The sequence below is a fragment of the Panthera uncia genome, assembly GCF_023721935.1.
Source record: "Panthera uncia isolate 11264 chromosome B3 unlocalized genomic scaffold, Puncia_PCG_1.0 HiC_scaffold_1, whole genome shotgun sequence".
Lineage (NCBI taxonomy): Eukaryota > Metazoa > Chordata > Mammalia > Carnivora > Felidae > Panthera > Panthera uncia.
The window spans coordinates 84,062,043-84,085,117 of NW_026057582.1; the positions used below are offsets into that span (position 1 = coordinate 84,062,043).

At 37.0% G+C, this 23,075-nt stretch overlaps 1 protein-coding gene across 6 annotated transcripts in view; it reads left to right on the forward strand.

The window, feature by feature from the left end:
• The window catches only part of MGA (MAX dimerization protein MGA), a 171,739-nt gene that overhangs the window by 142,527 nt on the left and 6,137 nt on the right, over positions 1-23,075 (forward strand). For 4 of the 6 annotated variants that reach the window (XM_049613409.1, XM_049613408.1, XM_049613406.1 and 1 more), the window contains exons 11-20: positions 289-465; positions 1,066-1,138; positions 2,908-3,422; positions 5,852-6,149; positions 7,426-8,052; positions 11,376-11,666; positions 11,856-13,357; positions 16,314-16,444; positions 18,950-19,001; positions 21,524-21,730. In XM_049613409.1, coding sequence (XP_049469366.1) covers positions 289-465; positions 1,066-1,138; positions 2,908-3,422; positions 5,852-6,149; positions 7,426-8,052; positions 11,376-11,666; positions 11,856-13,357; positions 16,314-16,444; positions 18,950-19,001; positions 21,524-21,730 — 3,873 coding nt within the window. The remainder of the gene's footprint in view (positions 1-288; positions 466-1,065; positions 1,139-2,907; positions 3,423-5,851; positions 6,150-7,425; positions 8,053-11,375; positions 11,667-11,855; positions 13,358-16,313; positions 16,445-18,949; positions 19,002-21,523; positions 21,731-23,075) is intronic. The other 2 variants (XM_049613412.1, XM_049613411.1) reach the window with 2 other exon arrangements.

Below are 23,075 nucleotides of genomic sequence, written 5' to 3' on the forward strand. Positions count from 1 at the left end.
AAACTTATTTTACAAAAGGATCAGTCTGTGTTGGACTGGTAATTAAGAAATATCCTTCATTGCAGATAATTGGAGAAGTGCTACTCTAATGGAATGTCACATTTCTTGATAAAGAATCAAATCCTTTCTGACTTTCCAAGATACAGCCCATAATAACTGTACTTCTTAAAATTTGCATTTAAAAATTTCAAATGTTGTAACAGAAAGTTTAAACATCCTTTTCCTTTTGGAGTCTAGCATATTTTTTTCCTCCAACATATGGAATGTTTTGTTGTATGGAATTTACAGATTCGGGAAGAGGACAAGGATCCAGTCTACTTGTACTTTGAAAGTATGATGACTTGTGCTCGTATTCGAGTATACGAACGGAAAAAAGAGGAACAGAGACAACCGTCACCATCACCATCCCCGTCATTGCAGCAACAGGGCTCATGTCAGTCTAGTCCCGAGAACTGTAGTGTAAAGGTGAATTACTTACTGCATAATTTGTCTTTTTAAGTTCCATTACCCTGTTGCTGGTATTAGAATTTACCTTGCTATCAGAATAATTTAGAGTAATTCTTGGAGGGCAGAGAAGTCTTACATGATGTGCTTATCAATTTGTTTCTCTGTGTATCTGTTCTAGAGAATAGTCCCTTAAAGTTATTTAAAGTATTAGTCTTTCTGATGCTGAAGTAATTTTTAAAAGTTCAAACATTTGTTTTTTATTAAATTATTTATCTGTAATTACCTGGATTTGTATCTTTCTGCATTAGTGAATTTTCTAAATAACTGAAACTTGTTCCATTAAACATTAAATATTTTTCCTTCTTTACTACAATACACTATAAAGTGTGGTGTAAATTTGATGACTCAGTCACTGTCACAGGACATTAGAGAGCAATACTTGTTTTTGCTGAGGGTTGTATAATATTGATAGTAATGCAGCTGTACATATAGATGTGAAGCTGTTGCCACTTAAAATCTTTTGCTGTTTCAGGCTTCTTTGAGAGATTTAATGTTTATGTTCTTGTCTCTATTGATAATAATTATGTGTTGAAGTATTTGTGTTATTCCTTTCTTTAGGAGCCTGATTCTGAACAGCAGCCCTTGAAACCAATCACCTGTGACCTAGAGGATGATTCTGATAAATCGCAAGGTCTGTATGAAAATTAAGTCTCATTTTAGAGTAATTGTGGGTGGGGGGGTAGGGGGGGACATATACCAGAAGTACCAATCCAGAATATTTTTACCTACCCCTTTTTTTCTATTAAAAATAGATAGATAAGTGTTTTCCTATTGTTTGGTCTGTTTATCACTCCTAAGAAAATTCATTCATGTTGTTATGGTGGGTTGTTGCAAGAGACATTTAAGATGAGGTTTTTTAAACCTCTTTCCAAGCCTCAGCAACCTTGGCATCATTATTGAAAATTTCCCTCAGGCTCTCAGTAGCTGCTACAGTGGGAGAAAGGAGGGAATATTACTGATTTATCTACCAAAGGCTAGAATTACTGTAATGGGAGGTAGTGGCTATGGCATTACCTACTTGTTTTTAGTTTTGCTTCTTAACACTTCAGACACTAGCAGCAGTACTTCCCAACGATTTTTTTTTTAAATGGCTTGATATACAAAATGATAATGTTTTTATGCCACATTGAGATATGTGGAAAAGACTGCTGGGGTGGAGAGAACCTGCTTGAGAACACAACCACCTTGAAGTCTGAGGGGATCTATATCCTGACATACTTGTAATGAGCACATTGGTTGGGAGGCTCTGCTGTAGAAATCTAGATGTCTAGTAAAACAGACATCCAGTTAACATGTCGCTTAGAATAGAAGTACCTGAATGATCTGCATACAATGTAGAAATGGTGCAATCATATCTAAGAGGCACAGAAGTAATTCAGAAGTATTTGCAGTAGAAACTATAGGTAGACCACACTTTTTTTTTTTAAACCACAGTATTCTCTCTTTTGCTGTTCTTTAGGGTTGACTCTACCCATCACATGTTAATAAAACATCTTGCAAGTATCTTTGCTTTGCTATATGGATAGCAGAACAGTAAACTATAAATATTCTTAATCTTGGTTATGGGTCATGCTTTGTTTGCAAGATAACACTTTCTTACATAATAGTCATGGCATTTTGAGCACCTGGGAGGCTCAATTGGTTAAGCTTCTGACTCTTGGTTTTGTCTCAGGTCATGATCTCACAGTTTTAGGAGTTGAACCCTGTGTCAGGCTCTGCGCAGTGAGTTTGAACTCTGTGTTTGTCAGTGCAGAGCCTGCTTGGGATTCTCCCTCTCTCTCTCTCTCTCTCTCTCTCTCTCTCTCTCTCTCTCTGTCCCTTTCCTTGCTTATGCTCCGTTTCTCTCAAAATAAAGACATAAACTTAAAAAAAAAAAGTCACAGCTTTCAGAACAGTCTCAAGGTGGGACTCCCTTTTTTTTTTGGAGACTGCAGGGGTTCCTGGGTGGCTCACTTGGTTAAGTGTCTGACTTCAGCTCAGGTCATGGTCTCACGGTTTGTGGGTTCAAGCCCTGCATAGGGATCTGCACTGGTGGTGCGGAACCTGCTTGGGATTCTCTCTCCCTCTCTCTGTCTGCCCCTTGCCCACTTGGGCATGCGTGCACTCACTCTTTCTCGCTCGCTCTCTCTCTCAAAGTAAACTTAAAAAAAAATTGTTGGAGACCCCAGACAGCAGAGTATCTTATCATAGTCTGATTCTCTAAAATATTTCTTTTTCTTGGAAAAGTCCCAAAGTTGTGAGTGTTAAATTACCACTGAAAGTACGTGGGATTCAGACACTGGGCAGCTTGTTCAATTTCTATGCCCTTGGCACTTTTCTGAGAACTCAGGGAAAATAAGAATTTTTCGAAGTTCAGTACAAAATTGTGTGATGCAGAAGTATGTTTCAATTCTTTATCAGAAAGAAGCTGGAAGTCTTCCTGCAATGAAGGAGAGTCCTCTACCTCCTATGTGCATCAGAGGTCACCAGGTGGTCCCACTAAACTGATAGAAATCATCTCAGACTGCAACTGGGAGGAGGATCGGAACAAGATTTTGAGCATCTTATCCCAGCACATCAATAGCAACATGCCACAATCACTTAAGGTGGGCAGCTTCATCATTGAGTTGGCTTCTCAGCGAAAGAGCCGGGGTGAGAAGAACCCTCCTGTTTATTCTTCTCGTGTGAAAATCTCTATGCCATCATGTCAAGACCAAGATGATGTGGCTGAGAAATCTGGATCAGAGACTCCTGATGGTCCATTATCCCCTGGGAAAATGGATGATATCTCTCCTGTGCAGACAGATGCCCTGGATTCAGTAAGGGAGAGATTACATGGAGGCAAAGGTCTGCCTTTTTATGCAGGGCTCTCTCCTGCAGGGAAGCTTGTGGCCTATAAGCGTAAACCCAGTTCAAGCACATCTGGGCTTATCCAGGTGAGAATTATCTTTAATCTGGATGTAGCACATTTTTTTACTTAGGTAACATCTTGATTTTTCAGAGCCCTTAGTGGGCTTTATATCATTTATCTTTACATTTCCTGGGAACTGGGTGACAAAATCTTCTCTTTTTGTAATAGGCCTAGTACCTAGAGTGAATTTTTGGCACATTTACAAATAGAAATGTAGAGCCCTGTTTTAGCTTGTGATTTTAGGTCTAGTCTTAGAAAGTTCCTACTCTTACAACTTTATTGCTTGGGATCTAGTGATACTTTGACAACTAAGCAAGGATAGTAAGGGATTCAGTCTAGTTTTTTGTTATTATTGTTAGCACATAGCTTTCAAAACAAAACAAGGTAAAATTGGTATTTAGTAGCAGTATATGTTCAGAAACTTGGAGAAGATTTTAATTTTGTAGAGTGTCACTCAAATGTATAAAATTAAAAAAAGAATTGAGCCACAGTTTACTTTTTTTCCCTTTATTTGGTCCATAGGATTTTTGCTAATCACTGTGTAGTATAAATAGGTCCTTGCTGTTTAGTAATTCAGGCAGATTATGTTAGTAAAAGTACACTGGCATCTAGAAAATCTTTGCAAAGAGAGGTTTTGAATTAAAATGTAATTATAGTAAAAAGGTTTTCTCCTTGCTCAGTAACATTAAATGCACTTTTATATCAGAGTAGCAAATGTATATGACATTCTTGCTAAGGTTACTTGACTTTACTAGCTTGACCACTTCCCTGGGCTAAGGACTATTTCGTTAATAATATGACTGATAGACTTAACTAAAAACCTTTTATTGCAGTTTATTCTTGATGGTGCTATATAACTGCTTCTGTTGGTATTTCTTAAACTCCTAATAATAAGAACAGTGTTTTCTTCTTCATTTATTTATTCATTGATAATTTTGAGAGCAGAGACTTACCTGAGCTCATTTCTAGTGAGACTTGACCCACTGAAATAAAGGTATAGAAATTTGTGTTCTCCTCTCCTGTCTAGGACTCAGAAAGCCATCATAAAATGTGAACTTGCATAAGCAGTCAGGTCACTGTAATGGAGACTTTGGGAAAGCTATTGAATAGTCTTCAGAGCAAGTCCCAAAGGAGCAAATAGGGGTATCTGGCCTAGACCTCTAGAAACCCTGAAAAATGATAGTAAAGTTTCCTTTAGTCTGGAAAGATCACCTTCTTTCTGTCAGACTCAAGGCAGAGGTGTTCCTGATCTGTATGGGAATAATCGACAGTTTCATGTACATAGTGAAGAAACTATTTTGTGTCTTTGAGGAGAGAGTGGCTTGTTTTAGCTATTCGCTGTGCTGATTTCCTATTAATTTAGAGACTAGGAGTTTCTCCACCACACTTCACCCTCTCTCCTTTTTAAATGATGGGAAGGAAGGACAGAAGAGGATGTCTTCTCTAGTCTAGGACTTTGAGAACATGGGTAAGAAACTTGGGAAGTTTTTGTTCTTTATTTTTTAAAACAATCTTGCTGCCCCAGATGGGCAGTATCAACTCAGGCAGTAGAAAAAAATCTTTTTTTCTTTTAATTTGTTAAATGTTTGTTTATATTTTGAAGAGAGAAAAAGACAGAGAGAGAGAGCGAGCGAGACACAGAATCCAAAGCAGGCTCCAGGCTCTGAGCTGTCAGCACAGAGCCCGACATAGGGCTCGAACTCATGAACTGTGAGATCATGACCTGAGCTGAAGTCAGATGCTTAACTGACTGAGCCACCCAGTCGCTCCATGGAAATGAAAAATCTTTGTTTCAGTTATTGATAACTTTCTTCTGATGGTTCAGTGATTGTTTTTAAAGTTATAAGTGAGTTTCTCCTAGCATGTATCTTGAGCTCAAGTTTTGTTCAAGAGATGACAATATCTTCAAAGTTGAGTTTTTTGAAAACTGAGGGGACCTTGTGGCTTAGGTATTATAACGATGGTTTTCTTATAACTTAAAAGTAGACTCACTGTTTATTTTGCAAATATGAAGGATGCTTGAAAGGACCCTTGTGAGAGGGCTTCATTATGCCTCCCTGGTTTTTTCAGAGAGATTCTGTGAAACACAGTTACTTAATTTTTGCTGATTGTTAATAGTTTAGCCAGAATTGCTTATTAAGTAAAACAGTTGGATGATTCATTAGATTTAATTGTATCTCTCGCATATGTAAGAGCAGATATGATGAGTTTTTAAGATTGTTTCCAAACTACCCAAAATGAAGATGAGATTAGTTCAGAATATCAGATGGCAGCTTTTTTTTTCACCTTCTAATAACTCAGATTATATGACAAATGGAAAAAGTCCATTTCTTTTTCCTTTTACATCTGAATAATAGACTTTTAAAACCTTGTAAAAATGAAACCCCTGTCAAGGGAGATAAGTTAGCAAGAGAATTTTATCTTTACAGAATTTCTCTTTGCCACTTGTTTCAGGTTAATGGTAAGAGTTACCCGCAGGCTAAGTTGCTATTGGGACAGATGGGGGCATTGCATCCAGCCAATAGGCTAGCTGCTTATATCACAGGCAGGTTGCGACCCTCAGTCCTGGACCTCTCAACCCTCAGTACTGTCATCTCCAAGGTAGCATCCAATGCCAAGGTGGCTGCATCCAGGAAACCACGTACCCTGTTGCCTTCAACATCCAATTGCAAAACGGCATCCTCCTCTGGCGCTACAACAAATCGCCCTGGGAAGAATCTGAAGGCATTTGTCCCGGCAAAAAGACCAATTGGTAAGTTGGACTGTATGTATGTTTTAGAAAGGCTTGTGACTTGGTGCTTGACCAGTGGATACAGGTATGGAGTTTGTGAAAATGAGAGAAATGTAGAATTTGGCATTATTCTTATTCTTGATGTCTGTCTTGCCTGAATTTTTTTTCTTTTTTGGTAACTTCCCTGATGACCTATGATACTAGATAAATTGAATTGTAGTTAAAATTATTTCCCAAGTTTTAGACTGGTTGTATAAATATAGAAAAGGCTTAGATTTTTAATTTTGTTTTTAAAAAAGCAAAACATATTCTTAAGTACTTAACTCAGTGTTTCTTTTATGGGCACTGGTACTTTTGTAACCAATCATATGTATGTTCCTTGAACTTACGAAACCAGGGGGCTAGCAAATCAAAGTGGGTTGAGTTAGTGGTATAGACTTAGAATAAAAGGTTCTTGTAAAACAGAAGCTTGGAAGTGTTGCTTTAATGTATTCATCCCTGTTCAATGAATGAAAACCTCTTTTGTTTAACATTTCAGTGCTAGAATCTTTTAATAAATTACCTTCTTGAAAGCGTTTGTGTTTTCAGTATTTAGAGTATATATAGTCGGTTTATTGAATTCTTCTTTTTGTTGTTTCAATTCTATTTAGGATTATTAAGTAAAAGCTTCTGTTCTGTATTCTTATTCCTCTGACGGGAATTTGAAATCTCTGGCTGAATGCTGGAGTTGTGTGAAGATGGAGGACAAGCATTGTATGCCTTAAAAAGAACCCATTTTACCTTTTAAAAAAAATAGCTTTTACTGGTGATTTTCAGTCCTATCTTGCCCTCTTTTGAAACTGTCTTTATACATTTTAGAAATGTGTAAACTGTAACTGTCTAATAAGAGGTAGCAATAATAAAGAGGTGGAGGTGCTAGGACAGGAGGAAGTGGTGGAAACCTGTTTTAAAATTAGAGTTAGGGCAAAAAATCTTAACTTTCTTCACTGTTTTAGATGGTGAAGTTGTGAGCTGTACATTATCTTTTTAGTGTCCTGGCAGTTCGGCTTTATTGCATAGCCAAAAGAATTTTAGCAGGAACACACAATTTTAATCCCTTTCTTAGTATTATAAAGATTTGGTTTGGGTTGAGGGAAGTGTTTGATTTTTGTGGGTGGAAATTGGCAGGTATATTGCAGATAGGTAGTACCTGTAAGAAATTGACCCAGTGGTGCACAATAAATGTTGATAAACACAATCACTAAGAGGATAAAGTATGAGAACTGAAGATTTTTGACCTGCAAATTTTTATTTGCAGCGGCTCGACCCTCTCCTGGTGGTGTGTTCACACAGTTTGTGATGAGTAAAGTTGGAGCCCTGCAGCAGAAGATACCTGGAGTTAGCACACCCCAACCCCTAACAGGGCCACAGAAGTTCAGTATCAGACCTTCTCCAGTAATGGTCGTCACACCTGTGGTTTCTTCTGAGCCAGTTCAGGTGTGCAGCCCTGTGACTGCTGCTGTCACTACTACCACCCCTCAAGTATTTTTAGAGAATGTTACTGCTGTGACACCTATGACTGCTATTTCTGACGTGGGAACTAAAGAAACTACTTATTCTTCTGGTGCCACCACTGCAGGGGTTGTTGAGGTTTCTGAAACTAATGCCAGCACCCCTGTAACACCTACCCAGTCTACAGCCACTGTGAACCTTATCAAAACGACTGGGATAACTACCCCTGTGGCTTCAGTTGCTTTTCCTAAGTCTTTGGTAGCATCTCCTCCAACTATAACTCTTCCTGTTGCTTCCACTGCCTCCACCTCCATAGTCGTGGTGACCACAGCTGCATCTTCCTCCATGGTGACCACACCAACTTCATCTCTGGGCTCTGTTCCCATTATACTCTCGGGAATTGATGGGAGTCCACCAGTGAGCCAGAGACCAGGTAAGGCCTAGATGTTACTAGCTGGTTTTACCATACAGCTGTGTATTTAACTTTATGTTTTTTTTTTTTTTTAATGTTTGTTTGTTTGTTTGTTTGTTTGTTTATTTTGAGGTGGGGGAGATAAGAGCTGGGGAGGGGCAGGGAGAGAGAATCCCAAGCATCCTCCATGCTGTCTACACAGAGCCTGACATGGGACTCCATGTCACAAACAGATCATGACCTGAGCTGAAATCCAGAGTCTGACTCTTAACTGACTGAGCCACCCAGGCACCCCAACTTTATTTTGGAGATAAGTTGAACAGCCTTGACATGTGGTTTACTGGGGTTGGAGATTTTCCCAGGAGAATAAAAATACTCAAAAATATTGTAATGGAAATGTTGGCTGAAGAATACTGAAATAATGTATGTGGAAGTTGAGCTCTGAGCCAGTAGAGCAGCCATCAGGTTGGGCACAGGAGGAGGTGCACTGCTGTGTGTTGAGAGCTAGGAGTGCACATCTTTTGAGTAACCCTAATGTAGGTGTTCCTTTTTCGGGGCGTGGTGCTTCTTTGTAATTAAAAAAGTGAGATCAGAGAGCTTCTCCCATGCTTCAGCCAAGCTAAGGGCTTTTTCTCCTTGATTAAGATTAAAATTCTAGGTCCTTTTGCTTAGTAAAAGTCATTTGTGAATCATCCCAACTCTCATATACTACTGATATTATTCTACTACTTATTATTATATGTGAACTGATTGAGATTGAAATAAGGCATATTTATTTGTTTAGGAATCTATATGTTTATCAACTTTTCAGTTAAAATTTTTCTTACATTGGCTTAGGTTAAGTGAATTTGAAATAGGACTATCCTACACTTTTGTAATTATTATTTCCTAATTGAATCCTAATTCAACCAGCTAAAATAAATGATTCTCTTAGTGTACTCAAAGAGAATTACTATGTAAAAGAGTGAGAGACTTTATAAGATTTAAGGGGAAATAAATAGCCAGCAGTAAATCTGTCTTGGTTATTGATATTTTTCTTATTAAATACTGCCTTTATTGACATGGTTCAAATTTCTGTTGATAGTTCAGAAATGAAGTGACTTTGGAATTAGTTTATAGAAAGGAGGTCTTTTCAAAGTTTAATTGAATCACAGTATTAAATTCTTCTCCTTCTGCCTTCTCCCCACATGTAAACATAAAAAAACTGGTTAGCTTAATAAGTAATTTCGGAAGTGAGATCGTTGTTGATTGAGTTGTTTTAATTTCCTGCTGAATCTCAAGGTTTATATCTTGTCATTTTATCATATTTTCTAAACAATATGGGTTCTGATCTTTCTTTTTAATTCTGTCATGAAACTATAGCTTTTTGTAGTTCATTCTCAGATTTCAGTCACTCAGAATATACATTCATGTATTTTGCTCTGATTTTCATTTGTACTATTACTATTACTATTTTTATTTAAATTAACTCCTTTGTTTACTTAAATGTATTTTTAAAAGCAATTTTTCTGTAATTGGAAACTAACATTACTTGTGGTAACATAGGGTTAACTCTATAAATACCCTGGAAACAATAATAATAAAAAGAATTACATTCTCGCTAGCTACCATTTGTTAACATGTGGCTTGCACTCTCTCTCTCTGTTAGTGAAGAAAGCTAGAAAATGCTGATGTGATATCAAAGACTGGTGTTTGCTTCTGTATGTTATCAGATTAAAATTGAAAAATTACTTTCTCACAATGTGCTATGGTGTTATTCTATATTCATATACCACCTAAAAATACCTTCTCTACTACCAGTTGAGGAAATAATTAATTTTAACAAATTTTCTTATCTGCTCTTTTTTTAAATGGAGTGGACTCAGATAACTGCTACTTCTAAGTGTGTGTAATTTTGTTCTGGGCTCATAAAAAGGATCCCAACTCAGGCACTTAGACATCTGTGACTTTTTCATTTAACTTCCCTTCTTTTTCTCTTTTCCCTTCTCACCCTCACCTGCATTTGCATAAACAATCACATATTTAGTGTGTGTATTTTAAAGGCTGCTTTCAGTCTCTGGGCTGGAGTACTTTGGATTTGAATCAGTTTCTAAAATGTTCTTGAATAGAAATGGTCAGGAAATTAAGAATGCTTTAATATTCTTCTTACTTCACATGAGGTAGATGTTTTTTGTTTAAATTGCACACTTTTTCCACCATGAACAGTTTGGTCTTTGCGTTTTATTTCATTTTCAAGAGTAGTTCTGGATCTTCTGTATAATTTGTCCTGTAAATGTTTGGAACATAACTTACTTTTAGAAGTTTGATATGTTTTGTGGGCAGAGCGCCTATCTGACAGAATATCACATGTTAAGGGGATTTGTTTCGTTTGTTGATTTTTCTCATTAGTGATGAACTGAGGAAAATATTTATTAATGTTAAATAAGTTAAACTAATTTCATTGGTGATGTAAAATTGGTTTTATTTATGCTTACTATTACTGTTATTCCTACCTTTTTATCCCCATAGCCAAAAATCTGTCTGTAGATTATCCCTACTATTTTTTTCCATGTCTTAAGTATTTCTAAATAATCTCTTCTAAACATTAAAGTGCATCTTTTGATACTATCAATGGTTTGAACATTTTTTAAGTTCACATCTTCTGCATTAAGTTTTTGCCTTTTCTGTTTGTTTTAAAACTATCCTTTGCCTCTTCCTAACCAGGCTCTATATCCCTGTTTTTTTGATGTCTCTCTTAATTTCATTCCATTTTGGGGGGGGGGGGTATGTATTTTTTTTTCCTTTTGAAAAATAATTTACACGGATCTTTACACTTTGGTTATTTGTCAGTGAATTTTAAAAACCAAGGAGTTTTTTTTATACCTCATGACTTTTAGTCCTTGACTTTATCTTACTTGAGTATGACCTAGGAAATGAAGTCATAAGTCCAGTAAGTGTGTTAACAGCCTGAATTTTAAGGTTAAAGAAGAGAATTTTATCTGAATGATCTGTTTAACTTTAATGGAAATCCAGATTTAGAGGCCTGCTGTGTTTTTCGTTAGGCCAGAGACATTATCTCTGTAAATGCACTTCATGACAATTGATGCTTGCTTGCTTTTTTTTTTTTTTTTTTTTAATTTACCATTTTGAATATAAGGCCCTATAATGTCTGGTTGATAATTAGATTTTAAGATAAATTGTTCTCAGCCATGAGATTATTTAATATATGATAGAGATACAAGATTTCACCAACTATATACTTCATATTAGAATTTATTTGTAGGGTGGTCAGATCCCATGTCATAATAATTTTTTGCTACATGTATTAAAGGAAAATTCTGATGTTTTCATTTCTTGTTTTTCAGAAAATGCCCCTCAGATTACAGTGGCTACTCCCCAGGTCTCTCCTAACACAGTGAAACGTACTGGACCTCGATTATTGCTGATTCCAGTGCAGCAAGGTTCTCCTACTCTTAGACCTGCCCCAAACACACAACTTCAGGGGCATCGGATGGTCTTGCAACCTGTGAGGAGCCCAAGTGGAATGAATCTATTCAGGCATCCTAATGGGCAGATTGTTCAGCTCCTCCCTTTGCATCAACTTCGAGGCTCTAATACTCAACCCAACTTACAGCCTGTCATGTTTCGGAACCCAGGTATAAATTTGGAGATCTTTCTAATGAATTTTTCTTTGGTGGAATCATTTGGCCATATGACTTGTCAATACACTAAGATTTTTTAGTCTCAGAGTTAACCTGTCTGGAAAGAAAAGCACTTGTAGGTCTTGATGTGGGCAGTGGTAATTAAAAAAAGTTTTTTTGTTTTTTTTTTTCCCCTTTTACCAGGCTCTGTGATGGGAATCCGGTTACCCACTCCTTCCAAACCTTCAGAGACTCCACCATCTTCTGCTTCGTCCTCTGCTTTCTCTGTTATGAATCCTGTAATTCAGGCTGTTGGGTCTTCTCCAGCAGTGAATGTTATCACTCAGGCACCATCATTGCTTTCTTCTGGACCTAGTTTTGTGTCTCAGTCTGGTACATTGACCCTGAGGATTTCCCCTCCTGAACCACAGAGCTTTGCAAGTAAAACAGGCTCTGAAACCAAAATAACCTATAGCTCAGGAGGGCAGCCTGTTGGTACAGCCAGTCTTATTCCTCTCCAGTCTGGTAGTTTTGCTTTGTTACAGCTCCCTGGACAAAAGCCTGTTCCCAGTTCCATTCTTCAACATGTTGCTTCTCTTCAGATGAAGAAAGAGTCCCAGAGTGCAGACCAGAAAGATGAAACAAGCTTTTTAAAAAGAGAGCAGGAACCTAAGAAGGCCCTGCAGTCAGAAGGAGAAACTATAGATTCTGAAGCTAATATAATAAAACAAAACTCAGGAGCTGCTGCCTCAGTAGAAATCGTGAGTGATTCCTTAGGAGATGGGGGTGATAATTTGGATGAAGAATCCCTTACAGAAGAAGGTCCTATAACTGTTAAACCCTCTGAGCACTCCTATATCACTGGGTCACACATAGGTGAAGACTATAAAGATGGAGATGAAGAGCTTGGGATTCGAAATCATAAGAGTTCCAAAGAAAAACGGACTGTTCTAGAAGTTAAGACCACTTCCAAAAAAGCCAGCAATGTGATAGTCCAAAGTGCAAGTAATGTACAGCTTAAAAAGCTTGGTGATGTGAAAGTGGAACAGCAGAAAGGGTTAGAAAATCCAGAGGAAAACTCAAATGAGTTTCCAGTCATCTCTAAGGAAGAACGTAAGCTCGAATTATCAGGGAGCAAAGTTGGGGAGCAGCAGTCTTTTCCACAGCCAGAGGCCAAGGAGAAGGGATGTGGAGACTCTCTGGAGAAAGACAGTATTAGGGAGAGGTGGAGAAAACACCTGAAGGGCCCTTTGACTCAGAAATGTGTTGGAACTAAGCAAGAATGCAAGAAAGAGGCAGATGAGCAGTTAATTAAAGAAATAAAGACTTGTCAGGAAAATTCAGATGTGTTTCAACAAGAACAAAGCATCTCTGATTTACTTGGAAAAAGTGGAACTACTGAAAATGTCAGAGTTTTAAAAACTGAATGTGATTCTTGGAGTAGGATTTCTAGTCCTACAGCCTTCTCCATTGTTCCAAGGAGAGCTACAAAAGGGAGCAGAGGGGAAGGACGTTTTCAGGGTCACTTACTGCTGTCAGGAGAACAGATAGAACCAAAGCAAGAGAAGAATGGTGGACGAAGCAGTGTTTTGGATTTGGAAGAGGAGGACGAGGAAGAGGAGAATGAGAAAACCGATGATTCTATTGATGAGATTGTGGATGTTGTTTCTGACTACCAGAGTGAGGAGGTTGATGATGTAGAAAAGGTGGTGAGCCCATTTTTGTTGTGACTGAAACCTCAAGAATTTAAATGATTTATTAGAGACAGTAGCTTTCCCAGAAGATCACTAAGACCTGATACATTGAAATGGATGCCTAGGTTTAGATTATGATTAAATGACTTTATAGTTTTTAGGCTGTGTCAGTCAGGTAACATTTATTGAGCTTATATTGTTCTTTGAGACTTGTCTACTAGTATGGGAAGGCTGGCTTATTCCTTTGGGGGATAGATGCTTGAGAGTCCCTTTCAAGTTAGGTTTTAAAAAAAAGAAATTCTAAAACTACTACTCTCATTTCTTCTCAGTTTTTTTTTTACATTTTCAATGTGAAATGACTATAGCCTATCCGGTAGACATATAAAAAACAGTGAATGGGTGACCTTAGAACTTACCTACCTGCATTTAGAGAGATGTTTTTCTTTTTGGAGAAAAATGAAAAATACCATGCAATATTTTAATATAACCCTGCCTTAAGTTACTTTTTTAATTATCTCCTAAAATTAGTTTCTAGAATTTATATTCTGAATTTGCATCATCTTCCTTTGTAATATGACCTTTATAATTTCACAAAATTTTTCTGAAGCCATTTTTGTAGGCTTCCTATTTAAGGTTGTAATCCTACGTAAGTGAGAAGCAGTATGATACAGGGCAGGAGTTGGACAAACTTTTTCTGTAAAGGGCTGAATTGTTAACATTTTAGACTTTGCAGGCTGGATGGCTTGCTGTTGGAATTGCTCAGTTGCTGTTACAGCATGAAAGCAGCCATAAACAATACTAAGTGAAACAGTGTGGCTGGCAAGCTTTGATTTGCCGATGCCTGACAGTGGGGTTTGATGTAAAACTTAAGGATATTATAGCCAGCTGCCTATAGGGTGCCCTCAAATCTAAACTGTGTCCCTCTCTTTAGGAGCAGATAATATGGCCCTCTGTGGTGATTTTCATGCAGTTGGTTGTTTTAGAATCTCACTTCCATGAGATTCAGCCTCTGTATTATCTGGTCTTTCTCTGTTAATGCCTAACTGCCTTAATGCAGATAAAATATAACAAAAAGACTCCTATTTTAAAACTCTAAAATGTTTAACTATTCTAATGTTCCTATGTTGGTTTTTTCTGTACCTCAGTCGTCTCATTTGTAAAATGAGGATCTAGCTCTACAATTAGATGATTGTATACACATTTGCCTTATCTATCTGTAGCCTCATCTTTTTTGAGGACAGGTACCTGTAGGTAGCTGAAGAATCTGAATTCATTGAGTTTAAGAATTATAATTCTGCTTTTTGCAGATTCTCCCATTGTAAGTCAGCCTGGGTAAGCATCAGACCAAAGACAGTCCAACTTTAAAACCAGTGAAAACTATTGCTATCAGTAAAACTGACTTATAATAGAACTTTTATTGTGTCTTAATCAAGGGTGGCATTGCTTGGATTTCCTAATAGGGAATCTGACATACAAGGTACAGTGACCTTTTTCAAAGTAAGGGCATTATATTAAATGATCTCTAAAATCGAAGTTCTACATTGTATTTTTGCACTTGTGTGACACGTTATGATATCTTTGTGCATGTGATTATTATATTGGAATAGTGTAAGGAAAGTAGCAAGTAGTCTATTTAATTTCAGTCTTCCATTGTGAAGTTTATTGGATATTATTTACAAAGCCTGCAGTTAAAGTCATGCAGTAGGCAGACATTCTTCAGTTTAAATATAAGGCATTTACCTACATTATTATTCAAACTCTTTAGATTCTGTCAGGACACTGTTGATTTAGCTTCCTAAAGTTAATATATATTATTTGCATTGTTTAAATTCAATATACATTGTTGAAATTGTGCTTAAATTGGGAAACATAAATGATGACTTGCATTTAGTGTCTATCAGCTTATGGAACCTATAATTCATGGGGGTAAGTAATTTTTCCATCAAGTGTAAACAGAATTAATGAGGTTATTGGGATGCTTCATTTTGAGTTGTGTCTCTCAGGTATACTACAATTATAGATAACATATTCCTGCTTTAGTTTCTGGCATAGTAAACACTACTTTTAAAGGTGGACTTAAAAATATCTGTAGATCCCAAAATCCGTATGTTCTACTGTTTACATAAAATACACAATAAGCTTCCATGATAGGTGCTCAATAAATGCTTACTGATTGACTCTTTTTTTGTATTATCAAGTATGACAAGCTTGGGGTTTTTCAATACCTGAAATTCTTCAAAAGCTATCCTTGTGCGGGATTGAGAGGCTTAGAAGACTGGGCTACATTCTCTATTCATATCTGCATTGAGTCTGTCTTTGTGGGTGACACGGGGTTAGCCGTGAAGCACTCCTTTTTTTTTTTTTTTTATGTTTATTTTTGAGAGAGTGAGACCGAGCGTGAGCAGAGGAGGGGCATAGAGAAGAGGGAGACACAGAATCTGAAGCAGGCTCCAGGCTCTGAGCTGTCAGCACAGAGTCTGATGTGGGCTTGAACTCATGAACCGTGAGATCGTGATCTGAGCTGAAGTTGGATGCTTAAATGACTGAGCCATCCAGGCACCCCAGTCCTGAAGCACTCTTAAAATAGAACCTGAATTTTTCTCCTTTCTCCTTTTCCATTCACCAGATTTTACTTTATTGCTCATTAATCTTAAGATTTATGAAGCTTTAATATTTCTGTAACCTGAATTTTTCCGCTAGAAATAACACTGAAGCCTCAATATAGTCTGATAATGTCTGTCTAGTATGTATCTATGATTTTTAATTCAGTGCTTGGTTGTTAGTTTTACCATATGTTGTCTTCATAACTTAATTCCTTCTTACAATTAACAAGTTTAGGATCACCTGTATTCATGGTATAAAGTCAATGTTGGGCCCTGGTTGATTTTATAAGGGGAGCATTCAGTTGAAAAGTTTAGGTGTGCTTACTTCCCAATATTTTATTGACTTTTGGAATGCTTTATTTCAGAATAACTGTGTAGAGTACATTGAGGATGATGAGGAGCAGGTGGACATAGAGACTGTGGAAGAGCTCTCTGAGGATATTAATGTTGCTCACATGAAGACCACAGCTGCCCAAACGCAGACTTTTAAACAGCCGTAAGTCTTAATTTCTCTTTGGATTTTTGTTCTTTGTTATTGTTTTTGTGACCATAAACAAAACTAAATGTTCTGTTTAGGAACTCTGGGTAACTGACCTGGTTCCTTTGTTCCTCTAGCTTTTTTCTGATTAGTAGATGAGGAGGGAGCTGGAATTCAGAGGTAATTAACTTGCCTTGGTTATTGCTACAAGACCATGTGTGAATGTGAATAACCTGTGCTTTTGGAGCCTGACACGTTGGTATTAAAATACTAGTTTTGTATGTAGCTATTTAAGCTTGGGCAAGTCGTTAATCTGAATCAGATTTTTTACTGATTAAATGAGGAAAATGCTCCCAATTTGAAGTGTTCTATAAGATAATATATGCAGCTGGAGTAACTGACACTAGCGGACTACTCAACAGAGGTTAGTTCCTTTATCTTTTAAGAATAGGCATTAAATTCTAAATTTGGTTACTTTACTAGTTGAACAGGTAAGATACAGTTAGGAAAATTTTTGCCTGTTCACATGATGAGACCAAAATACAGTATGATAACTTGCTTAGGAAAGTTTATTCCATTAGTAAGCCTTGTATTGGGGATTGTGGGGTGTGAGAGAACGATGGAAAAGAAGATAGGAGTTCTTATTGTGTGCCAGACATTGTGCTTTTTCCTGTTATCTGATTCATGATGTAAACTAGCCCTGAGTTGAGAAAGAGTAATTCTTTGTCTCTGGTGATGCTGAGAAGGTGTAAGGATAGAGAAATAGGCCTAGTAATTTTCTTCATTCCAGAGCTATTTGGAGGCTACTTCATTTGCCTACTGGTTAAGGTTGAAATAGTTTAAGTCTCGTAAAAATTTAATTAGATTTAAAGTTAGCAGTATTGCTGGATAGAAGTTCATTATACTAAAATTGATTTTCTGAACATGAGCAACAAACAAAAAAATGTTATCCAAAAGATGCCATTTATAATAGTAACAGAAAACCTGTTAGGGAGTATTAACAAAACCTTTGTAAAACTTCTGTAAAATGTTATTGCAAGACATTGAAGATGAAATCAATAAATGGAGAGAAAGAATAGTACACAAAGTGCACAAACTGTAAAAGAGCGGATTGGTAAACATTTACAAATTTCTCTCTGTCGGCACACCATGAAAACAGTGAAAAGACAAATTCAGACTAAGGAAAATATTTGCAGTACATGTTTGACAAAGGATTAGTATCAAGGACATGCAATAATTATTTAAATCTGTAAGAAAAAGTTGATGGAGTAGATAAGTACATAATGGATATTACAGGCAGTTCACAGAAGAGGAAACCCGGATAGCCAATAAACACATACAAATTTTTTCAAACTCACAAGTAATTAGAGATATACATGTTAAATCACAGTGGCTTCATTAGTTCAGATCCATAAGATTAGCAAGTAATTGTGATTTCTGATAGTACTGTTGTGTCTAGTTGTGGAGCGATGGGAACATACTGCAGGTGGAAATGTAAATTGGTGCACTTTGGAGAGTAGTGTGACATGACTAAAGTTGACTTCCACACATTTCTTCCACTCAGCAGTTCCACTCCTTGGTATGTATACTCTGGAAAAGTTCACACGTATGTACAAAGGGACATGCATGGGACTGTACATTGCAGTATTGTTTGCCATTGAGTAAATTTGGAAATAACCTAAATAACTATTAGAATTCTGAAAAAGAAATTTCACACTTTGAAAATTCACACTTTGGAATACTGTATAGCAGTTAAAATGATTGAACTAGAACTGTGTGCATCAATATCTTAGATGTAATGTTGAGTGAAATCAAATGAAGAAAGATTCACTATATTGGGGGGGGTGCCTTAGTGGCTCAGTTGGTTAAGCATCTGACTCTTGATTTTGGCTCAGGTCGTAATCTCTTGGTTTGTGAGTTTGAGCCCTACATCAGGCTCTGTGTTGACAGGGCAGAGCCTGCTTAGGATTCTCTCTTTCCCTTTCTCTCTGCCCCTCTCCCCTGCATCACCCCCCCCCCCCAAATAAAAAAGAAAGATACACTATAGTGTATAATGTTTAAAGTGCTACATAATATTTTTTATTTAGGTATACATTACTAGTAAAACTGCAAAGCTATGCATGGTAAAAACTCCTTTTGGGAGTGTTCACCTATGAGAAAGAAGAGAGGAAGGAATGTGATTGGGTGGGCTGCACATAAGATCTCCTGTATTTTTGAGATGTTTTATTCCTCAGGCTGGGTGGTAGTTACCTGGTTGTTCATTATGTGTTTTGTTTATATAGTTTTGTATGTATGAAATATTTTATGTTTGAAAAAGTAATTAGCAGTTGTAGGGACTGTTTGGCACAGAGGAAAAAAAGCATACTGTTGAATTAAATTATATTGCCACATATATATAGGGCCTTGGCAAAAAGAAGCTGGTTACACTTTAAACAATTTGGGATGGTTTTGTTTAGTGTAGCTGTGAAATAAGTCTTGGGTTACTATTTCAGTAAGACATTGGAAAATATTGTCTTTACCTAGGTGCCGTACCCATATCTCTGCAGATGAAAAAGCTGCTGAAAGGAGTCGAAAGGTATTTACAGTATGTTTAATGACAATTATCTAATAAAATTGATAACATTTGTCATTAGGGTTTAAAATAACGTTAGTTATATTAGCTATGACTTTTTTCATGGCAATTTTTTGCCAGTGAGTTAATAAAATCTGTTTCTTTTTCTTAATGAAATTATAGTATTAAAATGCTTCCTCCCCTTTTAATTTTCTACTACTCCCAGATGATAGAATATTCTAGAACAATTAAAATGGTTATGGAGTTGATGAAAATTGATGTGCTTACTTGAAAACGAATCCTATACTCTTAATTCTCTGTGTGATGTGAAAAAAAACCTGGCAGTTTTTCTTGTTGAGATTCATGATTTTCAGTATCCTAAAAAATTATTCTCTGAAATGATGGGTAGCAATTCATGGAGCCATTAAATTTGGAACCTCCTTTGATTTTCTTAGATGTCATTATACCATAATTAATCAAGGGGTTTTTTTCTTTATCCGTACCAACATTATGAATGAAACAGAGTTTGATTATTTAAACCATTTTCCAGTTGTTACTCTGCCTTTTTGATTTAAGTGGTAAAAACAATTCTGGAGATTGGGTTGAGGTGGAAAGTGGTATTTAAGTCTTTTCAGAAACCACTGGGTGATTAGTCTCGGTTTGTTTGGGGGGGGGGGGGAATACATAAATTACATTATTGTAATAATTTTGCACGTATTACTATATTGTATTTTTTCATTCATCCTAAAATATTTTCAGGTGTAAGAATTTTCATTATAGCTTGTATTCATAAGCCATTGTTTATACCCTAATTATTATTACATGTAAATCATTTGTAGTGTTTTGCTATATGTAAACTCGATTTTAATTTTCTATCTTGTATCTTTTTATTTTCCCATACTATATAATGCACAAGGAGTTTGACTTTAGAGAGACACTGATTTTATATAAGAGTTTTGGGGTACTATCTGGATTGTGATAAAGGCCAACGGTGTCAAAAAAAAAAAGGGTAATTAGAGACATCAGAAGGGGAAAAACAAAACCAAGAAACTGTAGAAGACTGGAAATGTCATTATTACTCGCTTTGAGTAGTAGTCACATTGTCTTAATATGGTAGCCACTGTTAATAATTTTTTTCAAACTTCTATAATCTGTGAATAAAGTATGGAAGACTTGCAGTTTTGAAAAAATGTGTAAGTAGAAATGACAAATTGGAAGGTGAAAGAGAAGAGAAATAGAGGGAAGAAGACATGTAAGGATATGAGTGCTTGATATCCTCGTTTTACAAAGAGACACTGTTGATGAGAAGTTGAGATAGAATTATACTCAAGTTACAAAGGGATCAAGAGAAGAATTAGAATTAATGATACATCTATATTAGGAAGATGGGATTGCAAGAGGTGGGACAGTGGTGTGAGCTAAATCTTGTGCATAGCAGAGAGTAGATAGATAGCATTGAAAATTAGAAAGTATAAGCTTGGGGCACCTGGGTGGCTCGGTTAACCGTCCAACTTTGGCTCAGGTCATGATCTCATGGCTCATGAGTTTGAGCCTCACGTCAGGCTCTGTGCTGACAGCTTGGGGCCTGGAGCCTGCTTCAGATTCTGTGTCTGTGTCTCTCTCTCTGCTCCTCCCCACTAATGCTCTGTCTGTCTCTTTCTCTCTCTCTTTCTCTCTCTCAAAAATAAATAAACATTAAAAAAAAAAGAATAACCTTATCTTGTTTCTTACATAGAGTATAGATTTAGGAACTAGAAAAAGCCTAAAAGAAACAGAAAGTTGTTGTTTTTAAGGATCCAGATACATGTATAGGGCACAGTTGGTTTTCATTATAAGCTCTTCAAATATTTATATTTAAAACCCTATATGCGTCTGTTCTTTTCAGTGATAAGTAACTTGTAAAAGTGAAGTAGAATAAATAGGAGAAAGAAGTCTAAGGCATACTGAGGGTCAAGAAAGACTTTGCTGAAAAATGCAAAGTTTGACTTTTAAATGTTAAGTTTTGGAGGATAGGGTGGGAGGAATGGGTGCAAGCCACCATCTGTCTGTGTAATGGCAAAGTGGTGTGAGATTGCATAGTGTGTTTTGGAAACTTCTCGCACTTTGGAATGGTTGGAGAGAAAGGTGGTTTAAGAAGAATGATAGTTGATCCGTCACCAAATTGTAAACGATCTTAAAGCTTTTAAGAAAAATATTTTAAACCTGTTTTCCATCAGTTAAGATTCTATTGAAATTTTTATGTAATTTGTGTCATGAAAAAAAGTTTTAATAATAAATTACTTGCATAAGCTTTTTTTAGATTCCCTCGCCTCGTTTTCTTCCTCATTTGAGAACAATTGAAATTTGAGCTGAAAAGTGATTTACACTGTTGCAGTTAGATTTGCAGCAGGATAGACTTATAGTAAGATGACCAATATTGAAAGGTTGTTAACAATAGTCCAGACAGAAGATAGTGGGTATCTGGTATGGAACAGAGCCATTTAGGATGGAAGAAGAGGGCAGGTACAAATGAAAGATAATCAGGTGGCTATCTTCTGTTTGCATAGGCTCCACCAATTCCTCTAAAACTGAAGCCTGATTACTGGAGTGAAAAACTACAGAAAGAAGCAGAAGCTTTTGCTTATTATCGCCGGACACACACTGCCAATGAGCGTCGCCGGCGTGGTGAAATGAGGGATCTCTTTGAGAAATTGAAGATTACATTGGGATTGCTTCATTCTTCTAAGGTTTCCAAAAGTCTCATTCTCACTAGGGTAAGTGTTCTCTGTAAATGACCAACGAACGAGAATTTGACTAAGAGAATCTTCTAGAGCTACTATGAGAGAGAGAATCATCACCCTAAGAGGGAGATTGAAGTAGAGCTTGTATTTAACATTTGAATGTGGACTAGTGAACTCCCAGCAAATCCTGTAAGGGGAAGAACCCTTAAGCTGCTGAGTCAAAGTAGTTTTTTATTGGAAGTCAAGTTCTTAATCGGCAGGCAGAACTATCTTTACTTCAGATTAAGTCAGAAACTCTAGTTGACTCTAGAGTTGAATCTCTTTTGGTGTTCTCCATAGCACTAGAACAGTTTAAGAGCACAATGTAAGTGATATTTTAACATAGTTTTTAACAATTGCCAGCCATTTTAAAAGAAAATCTGAAATATCTAAGGTAATTTCATTTAAATTGCTTTTGAGTAGAAGTTGGAGGAGTATAAGGCAAACATTCATATTCCTGTAGAACACAGTTATTTCAGCCAGACTTTACTTAGACTAGGAGGTGATTTTATTTTTATTTTTTAAGATTTTTGACGTTTGTTTATTTTTGAGAGAGCGAGAGAGAGAGAGAGAGAGGCAGACTGCAAGCAGGGGAGGGGCAGAGAGAGAGGGAAAGACAGAATCAGAAGCAAGCTACAGGCTCTGAAACGTCAGCACAGAGTCCAATGCGGGGCTTGAACATGAGATCATGATCTGAGCCAAAGTTAGACGCTTAATCGACTGAGCCACCCAGGCACCCATTAAGATTTTTTTTTTTTTAAGTTTATTTGTTTTGAGAGCGAGGGAACAGGAGTGGGGTAGGGGGGACAGAGGGAGGGAGGGAGAGAGAGAGAGAGAGAAAGAAAGAAAGAAAGAAAAGAAAAGAAAAGAAAAGAAGAAAAGAAAAGAAAAGAAAAGAAAAGAAAAGAAAAGAAAAGAAAAGAAAAGAAAAAAGAAAAGAAAAGAAAAGAAAAGAAAAGAGAAAATCCCAAGCAGGCTCTGCGCTGTGCTCCAATGTGGGGCTTGAACTCACGAACCTCAAGATCATGACCTAAGCTGAAATCAGGAGTCAGATGCTTACCTGACTGAGCCACCATGCACATGCCCTGTAGGAGGTGATTTTAAAGTTGATTATTAGGGGCGCCTGGGTGCCTCATTTGGTTGAGCATCCCACTTTGGCTCAGGTCATGATCTCCTGGTTTGTGGGTTCGAGCCCTGCGTTGGGCTCCTGGAGTCTGCTTTAGATTCTGTGTCTCCCTCTCTCTGCTCCTCCCCTGCTTGATATCCCTCCCTCCCTCCCTCTCCCTCTCCCTCTCCCTCTCCCTCTCCCTCTCCCTCTCCCTCTCCCTCTCCCTCTCCC